This window comes from Thermobia domestica, chromosome 6, assembly GCF_964235325.1.
Source record: "Thermobia domestica chromosome 6, izTheDome1.hap1.1, whole genome shotgun sequence".
Taxonomy (NCBI): domain Eukaryota; kingdom Metazoa; phylum Arthropoda; class Insecta; order Zygentoma; family Lepismatidae; genus Thermobia; species Thermobia domestica.
Window position 1 is genome coordinate 25,859,705 of NC_137459.1, and position 19,257 is coordinate 25,878,961.

General features: G+C 36.7%; 1 protein-coding gene across 1 annotated transcript in view; it reads right to left on the bottom strand.

The window, feature by feature from the left end:
- Positions 1 to 19,257, bottom strand: part of LOC145687895 (solute carrier family 4 member 11-like) — a 560,150-nt gene that overhangs the window by 77,794 nt on the left and 463,099 nt on the right. The window contains exon 6 of the mRNA XM_081761438.1: positions 1,500 to 1,613. Coding sequence (XP_081617564.1) covers positions 1,500 to 1,613 — 114 coding nt within the window. The remainder of the gene's footprint in view (positions 1 to 1,499; positions 1,614 to 19,257) is intronic.

The following is a 19,257-nucleotide window of genomic DNA, read 5'->3' on the forward strand; positions in this document are numbered from 1 at the left end:
CCCTACCAAAGCATTGGAGTCTAATGTTGAACTTCTTATTTTAGAGTCCATGAAGAACTAGGCGGACACAGGGCTCTTTTGAATTGCGCGAGGTTTGGTAAACATACTGGCTGCCATTGCAATTAATATTGAATTTCTGTTCATAGCTACTTCTTAATTCAACCCACATAGCACACTACGTCCCTGGGATGTCCCATTTTGATCCCAATCATCCCATTCGGTTCCCGGGATTATCGGGACAATGAGAATACATCCCATGGACGTCCGGCATGGGACGTCCTGAAGGATTCCCATGTAGGATGTCCACGGGACGTCCCAGATGGGACAGGAGGTCCGAGGGAAAACCAATATATATCCCTTCGTGGTCCTGTTGAATATCCAGTATCCCGGGATATTAGCGGACATCTGGATCTCCCGCGGAAATCCTGTGGATGTCCCGGGAGCACATTCGGATAATCCCGGGATGTCCCGTCGTCCGTTGCGGGCTCAGTCTCGGACATCCCGTGGACGTACTTGTGCTATGTGGGAAGTAACTCCATAATTGCATCATGACGACTTGTCAATTCGAGAAATTCTGTGCTCCAACGAGAGTCGAACCCGATGTAAGGTCTATCAAAAGCACACACGAAGTAGAGCGTTAACATGTGCGGAAGTATAAAATATTATAACCACTTAAGTATTACAACTACTTTAGGTAAATGCGAGAAAATGAACAAGTTAAACAAACATAAACTGTCCGTTACACTACAATAAATGTTAGAATGGAGGCCTTATATGCACGTAAAAAAATGAGTACTACATGGTTTTCAGTAACACGACGTATTCAGCAATGTAAATTATCCGGTGAATAGAAAATGGCGCAGATGAAACATTTCATGTTATAACACACACAGAATAACAAAAAGTCGTTAGCATCGTTAACTTTTTTTAAAGCCCGTTTTGGGTCTACTATTTCTGAAATATTGAGTCTTTTAAGATTTTTTTAATGAGCATCTCTGAATCTTTCCAATTTATATATTTAGATTTGAAGATAAAAGCAGGAAAATACAAAAGTAGAATACACTAAAATAGAAATTCTTGGTGGGTGGTTCTAATTGCGAACTCCATTCAGTTATATGAAGAAAAATACTGCCACTCCCTTCCTATGCGTCCATCATAAGATCCACCCAGGCATGACTCGTGTACCAGAAGATGCTATGGTTATTGTGTAACAATTTTGTCGTCAAACATTCATTGATACATGCAATAATTTTAGAAAGCAGTTTTCATTTTAAAAAACTCAACGATCAATATTGATTGAATCTTGTTCTTATTTTTTGATCCATATACATATTACAGGTATGCATAAGTTGATGAACAGCATTGACATTCTGCCAAATACATAATATATATTAGTTATTAATGTTTTTTAACTTTAATTTTACTAGTAGGAAATCAACGAACGAAGTAATAAGAAACATCTACCATGAACCAAAACAAAATACTTGAAAACTACTTACTTTTGATGTACAGGGCAAGAGGAGCTGTCGTTAAAAGAATGAGCAGAGGTTGACCGCTGAACACAACATAAAATAAACCACCTATCGTCTGGCCAATTATCGCCTTCTTCACGTCTGAAAGCAAATACAGAAACACATTTGTAAATGAGCGTTTTCTTGTTGCGTTAAAAATAAAGAACAATTTGTTTTATAGGCCTATACGTATTTTGCAAGCTTAAATTGTTTCTAATATCCATTGCACTTATTTATTGCATTAGTTGAAAGTTCTCAGTGATTTCCTAGTTCAGGAGACAAAAACAAGATATAATTGAATCGGTCATTTGAGAAACACCTCATATCCAAAAAAGTAAACTTTCGGGAAATCTAAAAAAAAAAAAAGAAAAAAAATTTCCATAATTTAACATCACATATTTTTTGATTTTTTTAAATGTTTCTACAGGAGTTTGATAAGCTAATTCTACCAAAATAAAATGTTATTATTTTTATTTTGACATTAAAAAAAATTATAAACTTTGTTGGAGATGTGTTGTTTCTCAAATGACTGACTAAACGATATGTTATCAGGTATGAAATAAAAGGTAAAACAATTCAAATTATTAATAAAAATCAGTATTTTATTTTTCAAATAATATATACACATTTTCCAAACATTGTTTCTTAAAACAGTTCAATGTCATCCATATCGATAGTTGGCCAGTGATAAATTTTTGAATAAAATTTACCAACAATGTCTGCAGGTATATAGGCTTCGACTTTCTTGAGGTCATTGATTTTGTTGATATTGATAGGTACACATTTTTGCGGGTCGGCACTGATTTTTGGAAGCTCTGGTAAACCAATTCCCGGTTTTTTCAAGTCAAAATTTATTCATTGGGTCCACCAATAAAGTTTTGTACTTTAACTTGGCCTACATGTTTATTAGAGTAATGAAACTCCATAAAAGTTGAAATGTTGAATTTTATTTTGTTTTCCCTTGGGATGTTCCTTGCTTGAGTCTCCGTAGATATTACTCTTTTTTAAAATAAAATTGACCACACCATGATTTAAAATCCTTCACTTTTTCTCTTTCTATTATTTCCACCAGGAACTTGTCCTGAATAGCAGCAGAGTGCAACATAAGTTCAGCATACTGTTTTGCTGTGTAAATCCTGTCAGTTGTTTTAATTTTTTGTTTGATTACACTAAAGTCGCGGTCACACGGAAGGTACAAATGACCTCGAATAGCAAAATAGTGATGAATACTGTCTAATCGGCCAGTTTCTATTAGGGCAAGAAAAAACTGCATAATCACGGTGCTTTTTTTTTGTTTTGCGCAGGTGCACCATTGGAAAAAACATGAAGATGCCTAACACCAGCATCAAGAACTTCATTGATATAATCAACTAAAAATGAACAAATTTCATTCGGCCCTTTCTTAGCTAAGCCCTCATGATATACATAAAACTTGGCTTTATTGGTTGCAACATCATGAATATTAAAAGCATTCACTGTTAACTGCCGTAAGTAAAATATTTCTTGAACTGGTATTTGAAGAAGTTGAAGGTTTTGCATAAAGTCCATGCAGATCCCACCTACTTTTTCATCCGTTAAACACTTTTTCTAATATTTTCAATGGCTTTGAAAAACTTGTTTGATCTCCTTTTGTGCACAAGGAGTTCCGCAACATAAACTCTTTTAGCTACATCATTTAAAGATGGACTTTTTATTTTGACAGACAGTTCCTCACATTTACAACAAGAATCAATCTGAGGCCTCCCAAAGGTTAGGACAAAATGCTCATGAAATATTTTCAAATCAAACTTGTAAGCAACACTTAAGTATGGATGTTTTTCTTTGAAAAGTGGCCACATAATTCTTACATTAAGGTTAGCGTTCAAGTATTTGTAAGACCTGCTGGTGTAATGGGCTTCTTTCTGGAAAAAATAGGCTGTGTGTTCGTCAATAGCCTTTATGATATGACCTGGTTTAGCGTTCCATGGAGCATTTTTCCCTGGAGCATTTGTCATTTGAGAAACAACAACACATTTCCAGGAGATGAGGTGTTTCTCAAAGGAATGGATATTTTCTAATGCGCGATCACCATGGTTACTAAGTGGAGATGAGTTGTTCTATGCGTATTGGATTTGTCTAGCCTTAACCAACAATTTAATATGTCTAACTCAATTTTGGCCAAAAATGGACATGAGGTGTTTCTCAAATGACTGATTCAATTTACAAATAAGACAAAAAAAAAAAAAAAAAATCTGGTAAAGACAGTAGAGAATTTTTGCATTAATAAAAGCTACATATCATTCTGTCATAGGCAACCAACAATACTTTGCTGATGTACAGGTTGCATAGAAGCTACGGAATGCTTGGATTTTAAGGATACAGTACATTAACTTGTATGGAACTTGACGTACTGTTGTTGTAGTAAATGCACGCTATATGTGGAAAAGTTTCACCAAATCAAAGTCACTCTTGTGTTTCAAATTGTTAGAAAAAAGTGATTCATATTAGTTGAATAAGTAAACATTAGGATTTTTTTTTTATCTTAGAAGATTATGATTCCGATGAAGTTTCTGAAGGGGATCTGTTTTGCTGTATAGGACAACGATTCCCATATTGATACAAGCCACACACGTGATAAATAAGATGCATTTTATTTGACGTGAAAATGAGAAAACGTCATCTCTCATTGTCTTACTATGACCATTTTCTGTTACGATCGGACCTACAGGACCTAGAAATTAAGCATTACTTAAATTTGTTAAAAGAGACACCAACTTTAATGTATTTTTAGCTCACATTATTTATAACAATATTTTCTTCTGTTGAAGTAGATTTTCTTCTTAAATATAATTTTATTTATGTGGAAAATGCAAACAAAACTAAACAAACTAAATATACTCTTTCCTAAAGACAATGGCATCTGTGGATCCCACAATGCAGCCTAGGGTTTTATTTTTTATTTTTATTTTATTTTATTATTTTTTTGTGATGCGAAGACTACGGTTGATGAGCGATAAGCACTGGGTTTTCACTGACGAGTACTGGTGTTTGGCACAGTTTTGGGGCATTAAATTGTAGAATCAATACTATTAAGAAATTTTACATTATTCTTGTTTGCTGACAGGAATGCATATTTTGAATTTTTATTTAGTATAGTATCAGAAATCTGATATCAATAGTTTAGAAGTGATGATGAAAAAGTAGACATGTCATCGAAACGTAACGATTATTGGCTCATTTACCGTATAAGAAATGTGGAAAACATTGTGGTATTCTCAAACTTAATTAGAAAATTTGTGGACGAAAGTCCTAATTTACTAATTAACTAACTAACTCTATGGCCTATGAAACCCGGAGGTTCAATGCCACGTTCACAAAAGCTTTCCTTTGACTTCTATTCTTAGCCAACTAGATCCAGTTTCTACTTTGTATTCCTATTTCTGTGAGATCCATCTTAATATTGTTCTCCCATCTGCGCCTCTGTCTTTCTATTGGTTGTTTCCCGATTGGTCTTACAGTTAAGACTTTGAAAGCGTTCCTCTCTTCCATCCTGGCTACATGACCTGCCCATCTGAGCCTCCTAGATTTGATGACCCTAACAATGTTTGGTAAACTGTCTAAATTATGTAGTTCCTCGTTATAAAGTTCCTGCCATTCCCATTCCCGTTCCACTTGGTCTGAATATTCGTCTTAGGATCTTGTTCTCAAATGCTTCCAGTCTACGTTATTCCCTCCATGCGACCATGTTTCGCAGCCATACAGTACAACAGGCATGATTATAGTTTTATATATTTTAAGTTTCACATTCCTCGACAGAATTCGGCAATAAAATTGCGAAAAAAAATTGCAGTGCAATTTTAGTGTAAATATAGTGAAAACAATACATGATTTTCATACATCTTGTTACGCTTTGTGTGTTACAAGTCACAGCTTTTGAATTTCAATATTATGATATGAATATATACGTAATAACTATGCTCAGATTCCAGTGAAGACATTTGTGAAGTTTTCACTGAAATCAATTCAATAGCTACTAAGTTAAATAAAGTCATGTTTGCATATGTAATACCCACACGTAACAGTTTATATTATACAGAGTGTGCCACGTATAGATAACCCATCTCAGCTTAATCACGTTTTATAGATCATTCATGGTTGATCTCCCAGACAAATTGTTTCCTGTTCATTGTTGTGCTCGTGTTACAATCTTCATTATCGTTGCACGGTGAGAGGTGAGGGTTTTATATCACAAGAGTTGATTTTAAAAAGTACTTGTTTAATTTGTACATTTTGAAGCCGTACTGGATTATGTGTTCAGCAATTGAAGGAGTTCGACAAAGCTAAACGCGTACGATACTATACAGGGTTCAGTTACCGGAGAACTTTCGGACCCATTGTTGTACTTTATGACGATAAAGTCTGATTCCACCTGTCGGATTATGTAGCTACTAGTCTTCTGAAAATATTCATTTGACTCATAAAGAGCCATTACACCACTAAAAAAATGCCGTTTGGTGCGCGATGTCAAGAAGAGAAATGGTGAGTTCAATTTCCTTCCAAATCAACTATGAATGCTGAATGTGTCTGGACATAGCTTAAACAGGTTTATAGGCAACTAATAAAGTTACGTCAGTATTGAGTCATTTTTCGTGTTCTACCCGATAGGTTTATACGGACGTGAATCTAATCCAATTAAAAAGAAACTCAATACTCGTATATGAACATTCAATCATAACAAAACTTAAAAAAAAAATCTCTAAATGCATATATACTGTACCTAAGTTTCAAACTAACATATTTCAATTTGTTATCTGTATTTTATGGTGAACACAGAGAAAAATCCGTTCTCCGGACAGCGGTATATTGTACAAATATACGGTATCCTCTTGCTTACTACAGAAATCAGTACGAAGCATATGTTATCCGTATGCTACATAGGCACTGCCCTTAGATGTTACATCATGCCGTTGCAGGATGTCTGACATCTAACAGTTTTCCGTATATCACATGCATATACTTATGTTACATTCCTCAGCTATATGCTATATACGTCCATTTGTATGTGAGATCCTGACCGCTTATATTGTTTCATCCGGAAAGTACGTATAGATGGAACACTTATACAGAAAGTATTATAAAACATGCGTTTTCAGTTATACGTCTGCTGTACGTTAAGCCCAAAAACTACAGGAATTACGCATGTAACCTACCTTTTTAAGTACGCCACCTACATTTTTTTTCTCAGTGTATATAAGCTATAAGTGGAACGTTGAATATGCAAGAAACATGGAAAGTTCTTCAAGTTAATCACTATTCACGCCAACGCAGATGCAAAGTTAAGTATGAACACGATGGTTTTCTATTGTCTTTCTTTGTTTTATTTCACTAGCATTTGGCATGGACTCCTCTCTCTATGGAGAAGATATATGTCAGTACTTTTGCGAAGTGTGATTTTCAGATATTTACGAAATAGTAGGGAAAACGTTTTTATTTGGATGTTTTCATCATGAATTCGTCACCTTCTGAAAGAACAGCACAGAAAAACTTCTCTTGATCAATGGCTAACAGATTTCTTGCAGTCAAAACCAAAACAGTTCTACAGGCGAGGCATTGAACTGCTACCTGAACGTTGGCAGAAGCTCATAGATAGTGGAGGTGAATACATCACTGAGTGATTGTGAGTTAATGTGAGTGTCAGTAAAATGTATGCAATGCATTGTTCTACTCGTGGAATATATTAATGTTATGTCTATGTTGTATTTGTATTTGAATTAACAGAACAGCAGAATAAAATATAAGAACCGCACGAAGTTATGCATCGACACAATAATTAAACTAAACCGAAATGCCCGTTCTTCGTATAGGGAGAATAGATTTATGAAAATAATTTGAACCCCTCCGCCCATAGGATGCCACCCCTTCTCACCCTCCTATACCAATGGGGTTGAACTTGGACATAAGCGCAATCGGGCATGCCACAATTCTCTTAAGGATCCCGAAAACTATGGATTGAACACCAATATCGATCGTTATTGAGTTTTGCCACATGTCACCCCTTCCCGCTCCTACCCCGCCCCCATGCCAATGGGGATAAGTTTGAACTTACGTGGCATCTGGAGTGTCACTTTTCGTCTTAGTTACTCCTAAGTCTATGGATCAGATACTAATGTCGGTTGTTTCCGCTTATATTTCCCACCCGTATGCCGATAATACGATAAAAGACTAAGCCAGGTCATGTCCTAAAAATCATTCAATTCGGTTCAACGATCTAGAAGAAGTTGGCCACCAAATATTGCTATATTCACTTTTATTTACAAGTATATGGAAAATAACATCCTGCCTTCCTTCAAACGGAAATTTTTAAAAACGCTGTTAAATTTGTCCCTTAATTTTAAATAAGAAGTTCGTATACCAAATTTCGTCCTTCTAACTTGAGGGTTTCGTAAGATACTGTATTTTTGGTGTAATTTCTTGAATCCCTGTACCACCTTAAGGTACAGGGGTTCGGAAAAATTAATGGAATAAAAGCCTAAGGTAGGCTAGGGTCCATCTATGTACTAATAATAATCAAAACCGGTTCAATGGTATAGGAGGAGTTAACCATAAAAGATTTTTACATTATATATATATATATATAAAGAGAGAGACAGATATTGATAATTTATTTTTGATATTTACTTACAATTTGAATTACCGATATATTAAATCAGTGGGTATATGCTGTGAATGGGAAAAATGTCGTAGACTTATGCGAAAAATGTTAAATACCACTAGCTGGACAACAATAAAAAAATCAGTCAAGATATTGACACTTTTCCCCCCGAAAAATTAAAATCTCCCGATAATGATTATATTGAGTTTATGTTAAATATGTGAATGCCAGATTCTGTTAAACACAAGGCGTCAAGTGTTTATTAACATCTAAAGAGTATCACGAAACGCAAATTAGGAAAGAAGGCGATTTTTTTTTCTTGTAAAAGGAAGGGCCAAAGTTAAATTCCCAGTTTTTTTCTCACTGGATCTTACCAATGTCTCGTTAATGACACCATATGAATGTAGGGATCAGACGTGCATGCAGAAACTTTTGTTGAAACGGGTTCAAACTTTGGGTGGGGGGTTCCAATACTAAACCAATTGAGAATGCTCCAAGAGCATTGTCAGAACGAACTTAAAAAGAATGGAGAGATGGAGCGGGAAGGATAACTGTCATTGTTCCTACGTGTAAAAGGAAATCGTTTTACCCGTACCTTATTCTCTTGCTCGCAAAAATCGCAAAATATCATCTCTGTATGACTTACGGTTCCCGAAATATGGTTCCTTAAATCTCCCGAAATTCGAAATTTGTTGACCAATATCTGGGGAACGGTAGCCAGTTGACCAGTAGCAAGTTGATCAGTGGCCACTGGTTACAATTTGGCACCAAAATGTTCACCATCTTCTTGGGTATTGATCAACAACAATATCATCTCTCTATGACTTACGGTTCCCGAGGAACAGCTTCTTAAGTCTCTGGAAATTGGCCATTTTTTGGTATACATTTTGGGAACGGTAAGACTGACGCGATAAATTTAATCACTTTCTCACATAGTTTTTGATGCTCTGTCGAATGCAGGGTTCAAAATTGAAAAAAAAAATGCAAATAACAGACAGACAGAGAGAGACAGAGAATTCAGTAACGCAGTTTTTAAGTTGGTTGAAGAAAGCTACTAAGCCTATGTAGTATTGAACGGGTATTATTCTGCCCCCCCAAAAGACGAAAAGTAATTGTAAAATATTTCCACCTATATTTTCTGAAAAAAAATGGTAGAACTAGCTTGTTTTTATAAGAGTACAGAAGAGTAAGACTTAGTTTTCATGCTACATCAATTATTTTCCTGTCAAACAAATATTTTTGAGGAAATGTAAAAATATGTTGAGTTACGAAGTTCTGGGGGAGGGAGGTCCGAACCTGGTGAACCCCTGTGTGTGTGTCCTTGGTCGATACCTTGGGAACAAGTTAACTTCGATTCTTATCCATTATTATAACATAGATATTATACGTAATTTAACGTGTTAAAAAGCTAAGAACAGAAAATAGTTCTTTGTCGTTATTTTCTTATTTGACAATTGGCGACGAGAAAGTGTAATTTGTTCGTGCAAAATAATAATTATAATCAAGATACAGTTTAACTGATCAAGATACAGTTCTAACTTAATAGTTTGAGTAACTTCACATGAAAAAAAGCTATGAAACACATGTACTAATTCATACGAGTTTTCATTTTCCTTTACTTAATGCAACGAAATTTGAGAGACATGTAAAAATGTTTTCCTAAACGTGAGTGAAATTTAACACAGGTTTATTGTAGCTCTACCTTCATTTGGTGGTGAGATCAATTTTACTTCAGTTGTGTACCAGTGGACTATGCAATAGCCCCCCAAAATTTCCAGGGTCGTGTTCCGAGGAGCAGTGACATTGCGTTATCGATCCGGGGCCGTAGTGATCTTGCTACGAGAGCTCAGCTGGAATGGGGAAGAAGCCGCGACCGAAGGGATTACTCAAGTAACGTTGGCTTTGTCTTCCCATTTTCCTAAGAGAAACCAAAGGGAATAGAATGTTTAGGCCGATGTGTTTCTCTCCCTCCTAATCCTAACTGCGTGTCTAGGCATCGGCTAATCTCTCCCTCTTTTTTTTCTCGTCACAGTCTTTTGCGATTAATTTTGATCATCTGTAATGCGACTTTAAGCGCTCCTACTCTGTGGTTGTAATTCGAACGAAGGATGCACAAGTTGCAGAGGTTCTCTTTCTTAATGGCCTCTGAGGTCGATTACGTCATTACGTATCCATGTCAAGGTTATACGTCTGCGTTGCCAAATAAAGCGGAATATTTATCTCACTTTAAATTGTGACTAATTTTCTCATTCTTAAGCGTGTAACGGTCATGAATATCGAAACAGATCTTTTAGCCATCTTCAACAAGTTCTGAAGGAAATGAGCCCATAAGTGATAACACTACAAAATATGTGTAAATGTAACAATATAATTATATAATTATCAATTACTTAATATGACAACTTATACCAATAATATTTTGTAGCTAGGTACGTAATCATCTTGTAATTACGGAATATGTCTAGGACGCCGATTTGGGGAGGGGGAGGGGGGGCATTCAGATGTGTGTTTGGTTACAGACAAACATCTAAGTAGATACATATGAAGATTTTAAGACAAATTGAATTCAAATTATACCAAATATTGTATATTCATAAAAAAAAATTCATATAGCAATACATATAACATTGAAATATACATATAAAATGCATATTCATAAAATACATGGAGGGTCCTTGTCCCCGACCCCTAGGATGGGCGGCCTTGGAATATATATATATATATATATATATATATATAGATATGGTCGGATCCAGGATTTTCTGAAGGGGGGTGCACCAATAACTATCAGTACATTTGAATTGAATTGGGATTTTCTTTAAATGCCTTTAGGCATCTGTGATGTAAATGAGAAAATGCCCTGGAAATGCTGTGTCTGTTCTCGGTGAATCCTTTTCTTTCAACTTTTAGAAAATTGACTTAAACTAATGATTTTGCAAAACTCCTTAGTGTTTTAAGCCCAAACGGAAACACGACAGCAGAAATTTTCGGAAAATTTTCACTGCTAGCTTCTCACTTTAGGTAGTGTATATTTACAACGAAGGGGGGCTGCACGTGCACCTTTGCATCCCCTTAAACCCGGCTATATATATATATATATATATATATATATATATATATATATATATATATATATATAGATAGATAGATAGATAGATATAGATAGATATAGATAGGTAGATAGATAGATAGATATCCGGGTTATTACAAATGATTGACCCGATTTCATAAATTCACTGTACCTTTATTATTGAACAAGATTGTCACATAACGTTACAGACGTATTAAAAAAATAACTCAAAACGTTTTCTTTTTGTGTGTTGCAGGTTGCCTACAGATTTCTGCCACAAGAGCATAACAGTAAGCATTTATTCAAGATGGCACAGAGAAAGGTATGTTGTTCTCAAGTTTAATTCACATCAGTCTGTCCTAACAGTGCGACACTTCCGAACGGAGTTCAGTAAAGATCCACCAAGTGCTAAGTCCATTCGGCGATGATATGGACAGTAAACAGCTTTTGGATACCTCTGTAGGGGAAATCAAGTAGTCAGCTTATTGCTTCTGATGAATTAGAAACCGATGGATCGGTTGTGGTGGGGATGATGATCAGCAATTCTTGTCATGGCCTCCACGTTCTCCGGACCTAATCTCACGAGATTTTTTGTGGGGTTATATGAAAGATATAGTATTTATGTCTCCTCTACAAACAAAACTAACAGAACTAAGAGCTCGCTTCAACAGTGCTCTCCAGCGGATCGATAGAGATATGCTGCACTGAGTGTGGGAAGAACTTGATATTTGCAGAATAGGTGGGGAGCACTTATAGTTTTTCATTACGACTGCAAAGTTTTGTGACATATGTAATAATGAAGCTACAGTGAATTTATGAAATCGGGTCAGTCATTTGTAATAACCCTGTATAGCAAAGGAATCAGAAAATCAATAAACAAAGGAAACCAAACCAGGAATCGGACCGGGAATCGAAGCAAGAAACTCACGTACCAGAAGTGAGCGATCTACCATTGAGCCACCATACTCTCTTAGTTTTTTCTTATTTGACCAAAGTAAAAAAAGAAAAAAAAAATGTGAGCATTCGTACAAGAGCTGAAGTTGTTCACAGTCCCTAAAGCATGTGCAAAGTAAATGTTAACTGCCGGCAAACTCAAGTTTCCTAAAAGTAATAGTGTGAATAATTAATGAAAATTAGAAGACGATTAAAGCCAGGCGAAAAGCTACTGAGAATACAGAGCACAAGCTGAATTTCTCGCAACATTTACAACACATGTGCACGGACTGCGAATACCAAAGGAAAGACGAATGATTGTGTTCAAGTGGCCATGGTTGGGCTGTAGAAAAGGAAAGCGGAGCTAAATTGAATCGGGGAGCAGGAAAATGAAAATATTCCAAAAATTAACGAAAACATTCCGCACTAGCAGATTTGTGTATAAGTAAATATCTAATCTCATTGTGTTTTCGGTATTTTGGGAAACGAATAATCTTAACATATGCTGTAAAGGCATCATACAAATATTTTTGTATAAATAACGGCATTTCCGGCGGTTTTTTTCGTAGAATTTTTTTTTCGTAGAATTTTCGTAGACGTTTCGTAGAATTATATTTTTCCGCTCATCGATTCAATTGCTCTGTCAGCTCCTTCGTGGCTAAGCGGTTAGCGTACGCGCCTTTGGCGTGGGAGACTCGCGTTCGATTCCCGGGAGGAGCTCATGTGGTTCGGATTCCACGTTAATCAATAGGGCCCGTCTCTATATGGCCAAGCTGTTGAAAGGAACGTTAAAATCAAAATCAACTCAACTCAACTCAATTTCTCTGTATTTACACGTTCACAGTTTCGTTCAGTTTTCAAGTCCAAACATTAAGCAGATAAGATTACGTATGGAGAACATTGAAGATCTTTCGGAGTTTAATTCGTTCCACGTATGGTTCCAGAAATTTTTCCAAACCTATATTCGCCTTGTATTCTTCTCGAAAATTGTGAACCCCTATTGTGTAAATCTTTCTTAATTGGTCTTGGCTGATCGTAAGTAGACTTAAATGAGTTGGCACGGTTTGTTCGGTGGTATAGCATTTACCTCTAGTTCCTGGGGTCCATGTTCGATCCGTGGCCAAGTAAGTTTGTGGTGGACAACATCGTGTCCGAGGGTTTTCTTGGGGAAATTCCATTTCCTCCCACTTTCCCATTCCACCAAAATCTACTATCATTCACTTGCTTTAATCATCGTTTCCTTTAGAATAAAAAAGTGCATAATCGTGAGACGTTAAACTGAAATATTTTAGATTTATAAATTGTAGGGTTGCAGAAAATTTTCTGCATTATTAACATTGTATTCATTTAAAAAAAATGACAAACAATTCCATTGAATTACAAACTTTAACATAAACGCTGAATCTACGTGATTCAGTGGTAGACGTCCTTGTGCGAGAGGTCAATGGTTCGATTCAATGTCATACGAGCATGTAGTGGACATCATCTTGCTCGTGGGTTTTCACCGGGCTATTTCCTTTCCTCTAGCATTCTCATTCCACCAGTTATATATATACGCACTTTGATTTGCAATCCGTCTTTTTTTAGCTTAAAAAGCAAATGAACAGGACATTAAATTAATATATATATATCTATATAATGTTTTAAATTCTGTTTTCATCTTCACCCTCTTTAGGCGTCTTATAATACCTATGCATTCACCATCATCATAGGTATTCTGCCCTTATTGGCAGGTCACTTGCCGCAGCTGAGAAAATACCATGCTCTGCATTCTTTGACTAACCTCTTCGTCTTCACGTATGATCTTTCTGTTTTGATATCATCCATTAATTGTAGTCTCCTTCGCCCCCTCCTTCTCTTTCCTGCCCCAATACCATCTAACACGTCTCTCATAATACAATTCCTTCTTATCCAATGTCCCAACCAGTTTCTCTTCCATTTTTCAATAATACCTAAAATTATTTTTTTTTCTCTTCCATCATTTCTAACACCCTCTCATTTGTTTTCCGCTCAACCCAAGTTATTCTTTCCATTCTTCTCCACACCCACGTTTCGAATGCTTCCATTCATTTTTAATCACTTTTACGTAATGTCTATGTCCCTGCCCCATACACTACAATACTCCAGACGAAGCATTTTATGAGTCTTTTTCTCAACTCTTTATTCAAGGTCCCACAAAACAGACTTTTCTCCCTCTTAAAGGCTTCTTTCGCCATTTCTATTCTTGCTTTTATTCAGCTATGCATTAGTCGGTGGTAATAAATCAGATTTAGAAACTCACTCTATAATCGGTGGTTGTACTACACTTGACAATCATTTGTGTTGGCATTGAATTTGCAAATGAATTCGTAAGTTTTGCCGATATTCAATTTCGTGTAAATTGAAAGAACAGAGATAGAATGAAACAATGTAATAATAACTTTGGTAACGATAGAGCAGAAAACTATAAATGCATATTTATTTAATTTGTTGAGAACGCTGAACTATTACTTGGAAGATTAAATATTGCTGAGAAATGAAAAGTATGTAATCTCGTCATGTTTCTTTTGTTTTTTTTTTTCCCTTACGTATTAGATTTTAAAGATTTTTGTAAAATGAGGATGGTTTATTATTGGATTGAATGTACTTGTGTTGAGAATGCTTTAAATATATTTAAAACACTTGTATAACTGCTTCCGCAATGTATTCAGTGTGCCTTTCGGACCTGCACTGCCCACTTTTGTGGGGCACTCTCTACCCGGAGCTCTGAGAGTGCTCCCCGGAGGAGACCAAAATAATACGTTTCTAATATAATAATAAATATAAGGAAATGAAATGCAATTTTTGAGTTTTACGTCCCATGATTATGCTGGAAGGCTAAAGGAAACGGTGATGATGAGAAAAGAAGGAAATGGTGGAACGAAAAAAGTAGGAGGAAACGGGAGAATCTGAGAAATCCCACGCACAAGGTCTTTGTTCACCACAAAGCCCACCTTGCACAAACTAGGATCGAACCAGGAACACCATGCACCAGATGTGAACTCTCTACCACTGAGCCACCACGGCCCCAATAATAAATATAACAGTACCGTCTGAAAATAAATAGAATGGTACCATCAGTATGTCTCTCCAATATTAAGTGTACCCCCCCCGGAACACTTTTTCTAAAAGACACACTGAAAGTATCATCATCGTCTTCATCAAACAAGGCAATGATACTGCACTTTTCCGAAACTGTCACACAAATGCTTATTTAATGTTTTAGCCAGTGTGTGTTCTATTAATACATGTGGAATATAGTCAAAGGTATGATGAACAAAATAAAAGGCGTTTTTGTTAGGTGAGCCAGCATTTTTTAAAATCTAATGCGTTAAGAAACAAATATATGTTTATCTGTGTACTTAAACTTCTTGCACGACAAATAGTATACCAGAATCTCCCGAAATAAATGATTCAAAAGCAATATGTCCGTATTTGTATTGTTCCTGACTCGAAGTGTATTGGAGTGATGGCACCATAAGTAGTGCATGAGTTAAATATCACCCCAAAACAGGTAATCGTTACTCCAATACAACTGTAGATGCAGATGTTACAAGACGTGTTACGGAATTCTCTACATGTTACACCAGTGATGTGCGGATTATTTTGCTAGATCTTAAAGTCTTATTATAATGTAGGGAGAGCACATAAAGTTTAACTGAACTTCTTGTCTGAAAAGCTTCGTGCCGGATTTAGTGTTGTCCACGAGACGAGAGTACGGACGAGATGAACATTTTTAAAGTTCAATTTGAGACGAGACGAGAAATTTCTCTAGTTGAAATTTAGAGACGAGAAATTCGAGAGTCTCGACGACACAACCGTAGTTCATACAAGTATTAGAACTCGAAACACTGTTTTAATATTACATAATTCATAGTATAAAACCTATAAATTGAAAACGTGTTGATTCATAAACTGTTGGCAGTTTTTTTTTCTCTGTCTATTTATAACTGAACATCTCTTTTCATTCTATAGTTTTACTGGTATTCGAGTCACATGTGACGGGCTACATCATATTTAAATGGATAACATTGTTGCCTTCCATTTGGAAAACTCGAGCTTAATTTCGTGTAGAAGTGCATGCGACTCAATGTCCCGTTAAACCAATGGTTCTCAACCTTTGTTTGAGTAACGACACACTTTAGGGAACACCCACGGCATTGCGACACGACACACTTGTCTGATTTTCCTAATTAATAATACTATCAATTATAATATTGTAAGATTATAAGTTTCTGTAATGTGGGGACTCATTGCAGCTCGAAACACTGACTGGTATATTCTGTCTCAAAGTTATTACATGCTTCAATATTTTAAAATTTAATTATTTCGCGACATACCCCATGGAATTGAGTGGCAAACTAGTATGTCGCGACACACCGGTTTGGTACCACCGTGTTAAGCTGTAAGTCGATGCCTCATGTAATCCTGATGCTAAGAACAGACACTAAAATTGCTTAGTGGCCTCATCACAATTGATCTTATATCAATGGTTTCTGAACGAATGTGTCCCTTTCTATATCATTTTCATCTTCACTGAGTGCTCACTAAATTGAAACCACCCCTCAAAAAGGAAAGTGTGGCCAGCAGCCGCGCTGGTTACATGACCTCCCCGATTTGTAGTAGTGCAGAGAAAGAACACACTAGACGCTACATGTTGGCAGACAGCACACTATTATAATGGGAGTTGGGCAGGATTTATCCGCATTCCAGTAGGGCATGATTGTGGATACCCGAGCAATAGGTGCGTCAATAACCCAGACAGCGATACTTGTCGGATGCACCCGTTTCTGTGTAGTGATAGTGTGCAAGGAGTGGGAAGAAAATGGGATACCGTACTCCAAGAGACGGTACTGCAGGGGCGTACGGTAGTTCAAAACGTGGGGCGAGTGTCGCGTCAAACAGCTCGTAACAGCCAAACGAACGGTCAGTGTCCGGGGATTACGTGACCAATACAATGCTGAATGCACAAAAACCATATCCCAAGCAACTATATGGCGTACACTGGTATGCATGAAGTTCTACAACAGACGACCCATTCGTCACCCACTCCTCACTACTTGTCACCGCTGACTTCGTCGCGCATGGGCACATGAACACGCTAGTTGGACCACGGATGATTAGAAAAGGGTGTGTTGGTCCGATAAATCACGGTTTGTGGTACTCCTCTCGGACGGGCGCGTCATGTGTGGGACCAACAGCATGAAACTCTGGACCCCTCGTGCATGGTGCGTACTGTACAGGCAGGCGGAGGGTGGCTGTATAGTTTGGGGATGCTTGTATTGGTGTGGACTGGTACCGTTGGTGTGCATGGAACACAGTGATACATCCGTTGTATACCTACAAGTGTTAAAGGATCGCGCACACCCTATAGTGCAACACTTCTACCCACACGAAGACGGCATTTCCAGGACGATAATGCACGGTACCACAAAGCCAGGACTGCACTTGCTTGACTTACGGAACGTTCCACGGAGATTCAGCATATGAATTGACTCCCTAACTCACCGGATCTTAATCCTATAGAACATTTATGAGATGTTGTGGAACGAACTCTTCGCACTATGACTCCTGCACTGACATCTGTGGGCTAACTGTGGGATGTCATCAGGGATATATGGTGTCAGATCCCCGTGGAAACGTATCGGCAAATACTATAATCCATATAGCACACCGTGTCCAGGCTGTCCTCTGAGCAAAAGGTGGACAAACAAAATATTAGGTACGTGGTCGCAAATCAGTGAGCACTCAATGAGTGTGTAGTATAGGCGCAAGACCATTAGGGTTTCAACCAATAACTATGTGGACTATTGTTTTCTTGCACACACCTGTAACATGCAATATAAATATGGGGTTACTTGATTAAATGTTGACTTTCTATGTTTTTGTGTGGGTTCGATTTTCAAATGAAGCTAAAGGTCTTATATACGTACCTCCGGTTCACAAAAAAAAATCTTTTCTTCAAAGAAACAATTTATCAGAAGCAGAAGGGTGTCGGAATTTCATACATATGCGATACCTTGTTATATGAAACATTTATGTTCTGTTAAAAGTAAGAAACAAACAAAAGAATTTACAACCATATTGGCAAGGAAGTTTGAATTTGAACATAAGAAAAACAGGGAATTCTTCTGTTCTACTAGCGTCAAATACCCATGATAACATCTCAGAGAGGTCATCAAGCTGAGCGTTTTTTTTAAATTCAGATATCCGTGGAAGTTAGTATACATTTTCCAGCTCCGCAGAATGCTTGTTTTACCTTATTGCCGATTACTGCCCCACAAGCAAACGTCAGCTCTTTTAGTTCATTCGAAAAGTTTACTGTGTAAATGATTCATTTTGCTTGTAGTGGTAAGGAACTATTATACCTCTTTTATTTTCGTTTATCTCTATTTGTTATTTCTTGAAGTGATACTTACAAAACACTATATTATTTACTCAAAATATTTCCTATTATTTCCCGTATGTTAGTGCCTTAAACGAGGAACTGTTTAACAAGTAACGGCAAAGATTTGAAAATATCGATGGATTGTCTTGATTACAAATTTTCCTGACAAGAAAAAGAACACTTTTTAGGCTATCAAAGACAAGTAAAATCAAACTCGATATGTTTGAAAAAAATTTAACATGAATTTAACAACTCTCAAACATAACGAAATGCCTTTCGCTATTGCAAGTTACAGATTTCTTTACTTATTTACTGAAATAGAACACATCAGGTATTATACTCAGGATTCTCATCAGTGATGATGAGAATTTATATATTGAAAAATTATTTTGCAAAGGTAGTAGGTACAGCAATTTAGCAAACGGGATATTTACCACAAGCTTCTTATTATAAAATTCTTGTTATATACAAGTATAATACACACAATCACTATATTTGTAGTCCTAGGACCAATACAATGTTCTCTATTTAGTATGTCTGAGTAAATACGCGTCCCAAGGTCCAAGTAGCCAAGGGAAGAATACCATAGAGCTCCAGGCAAGCAAAGAGAGTTTGAGGTTCCGCAGACCTTCAGGCAAGCTAAGCAAGCAGGAAAACCACATAGCTCCAGGCAAGCTTGGTGGTTGCAGTTAGGATCTTCCAGTGC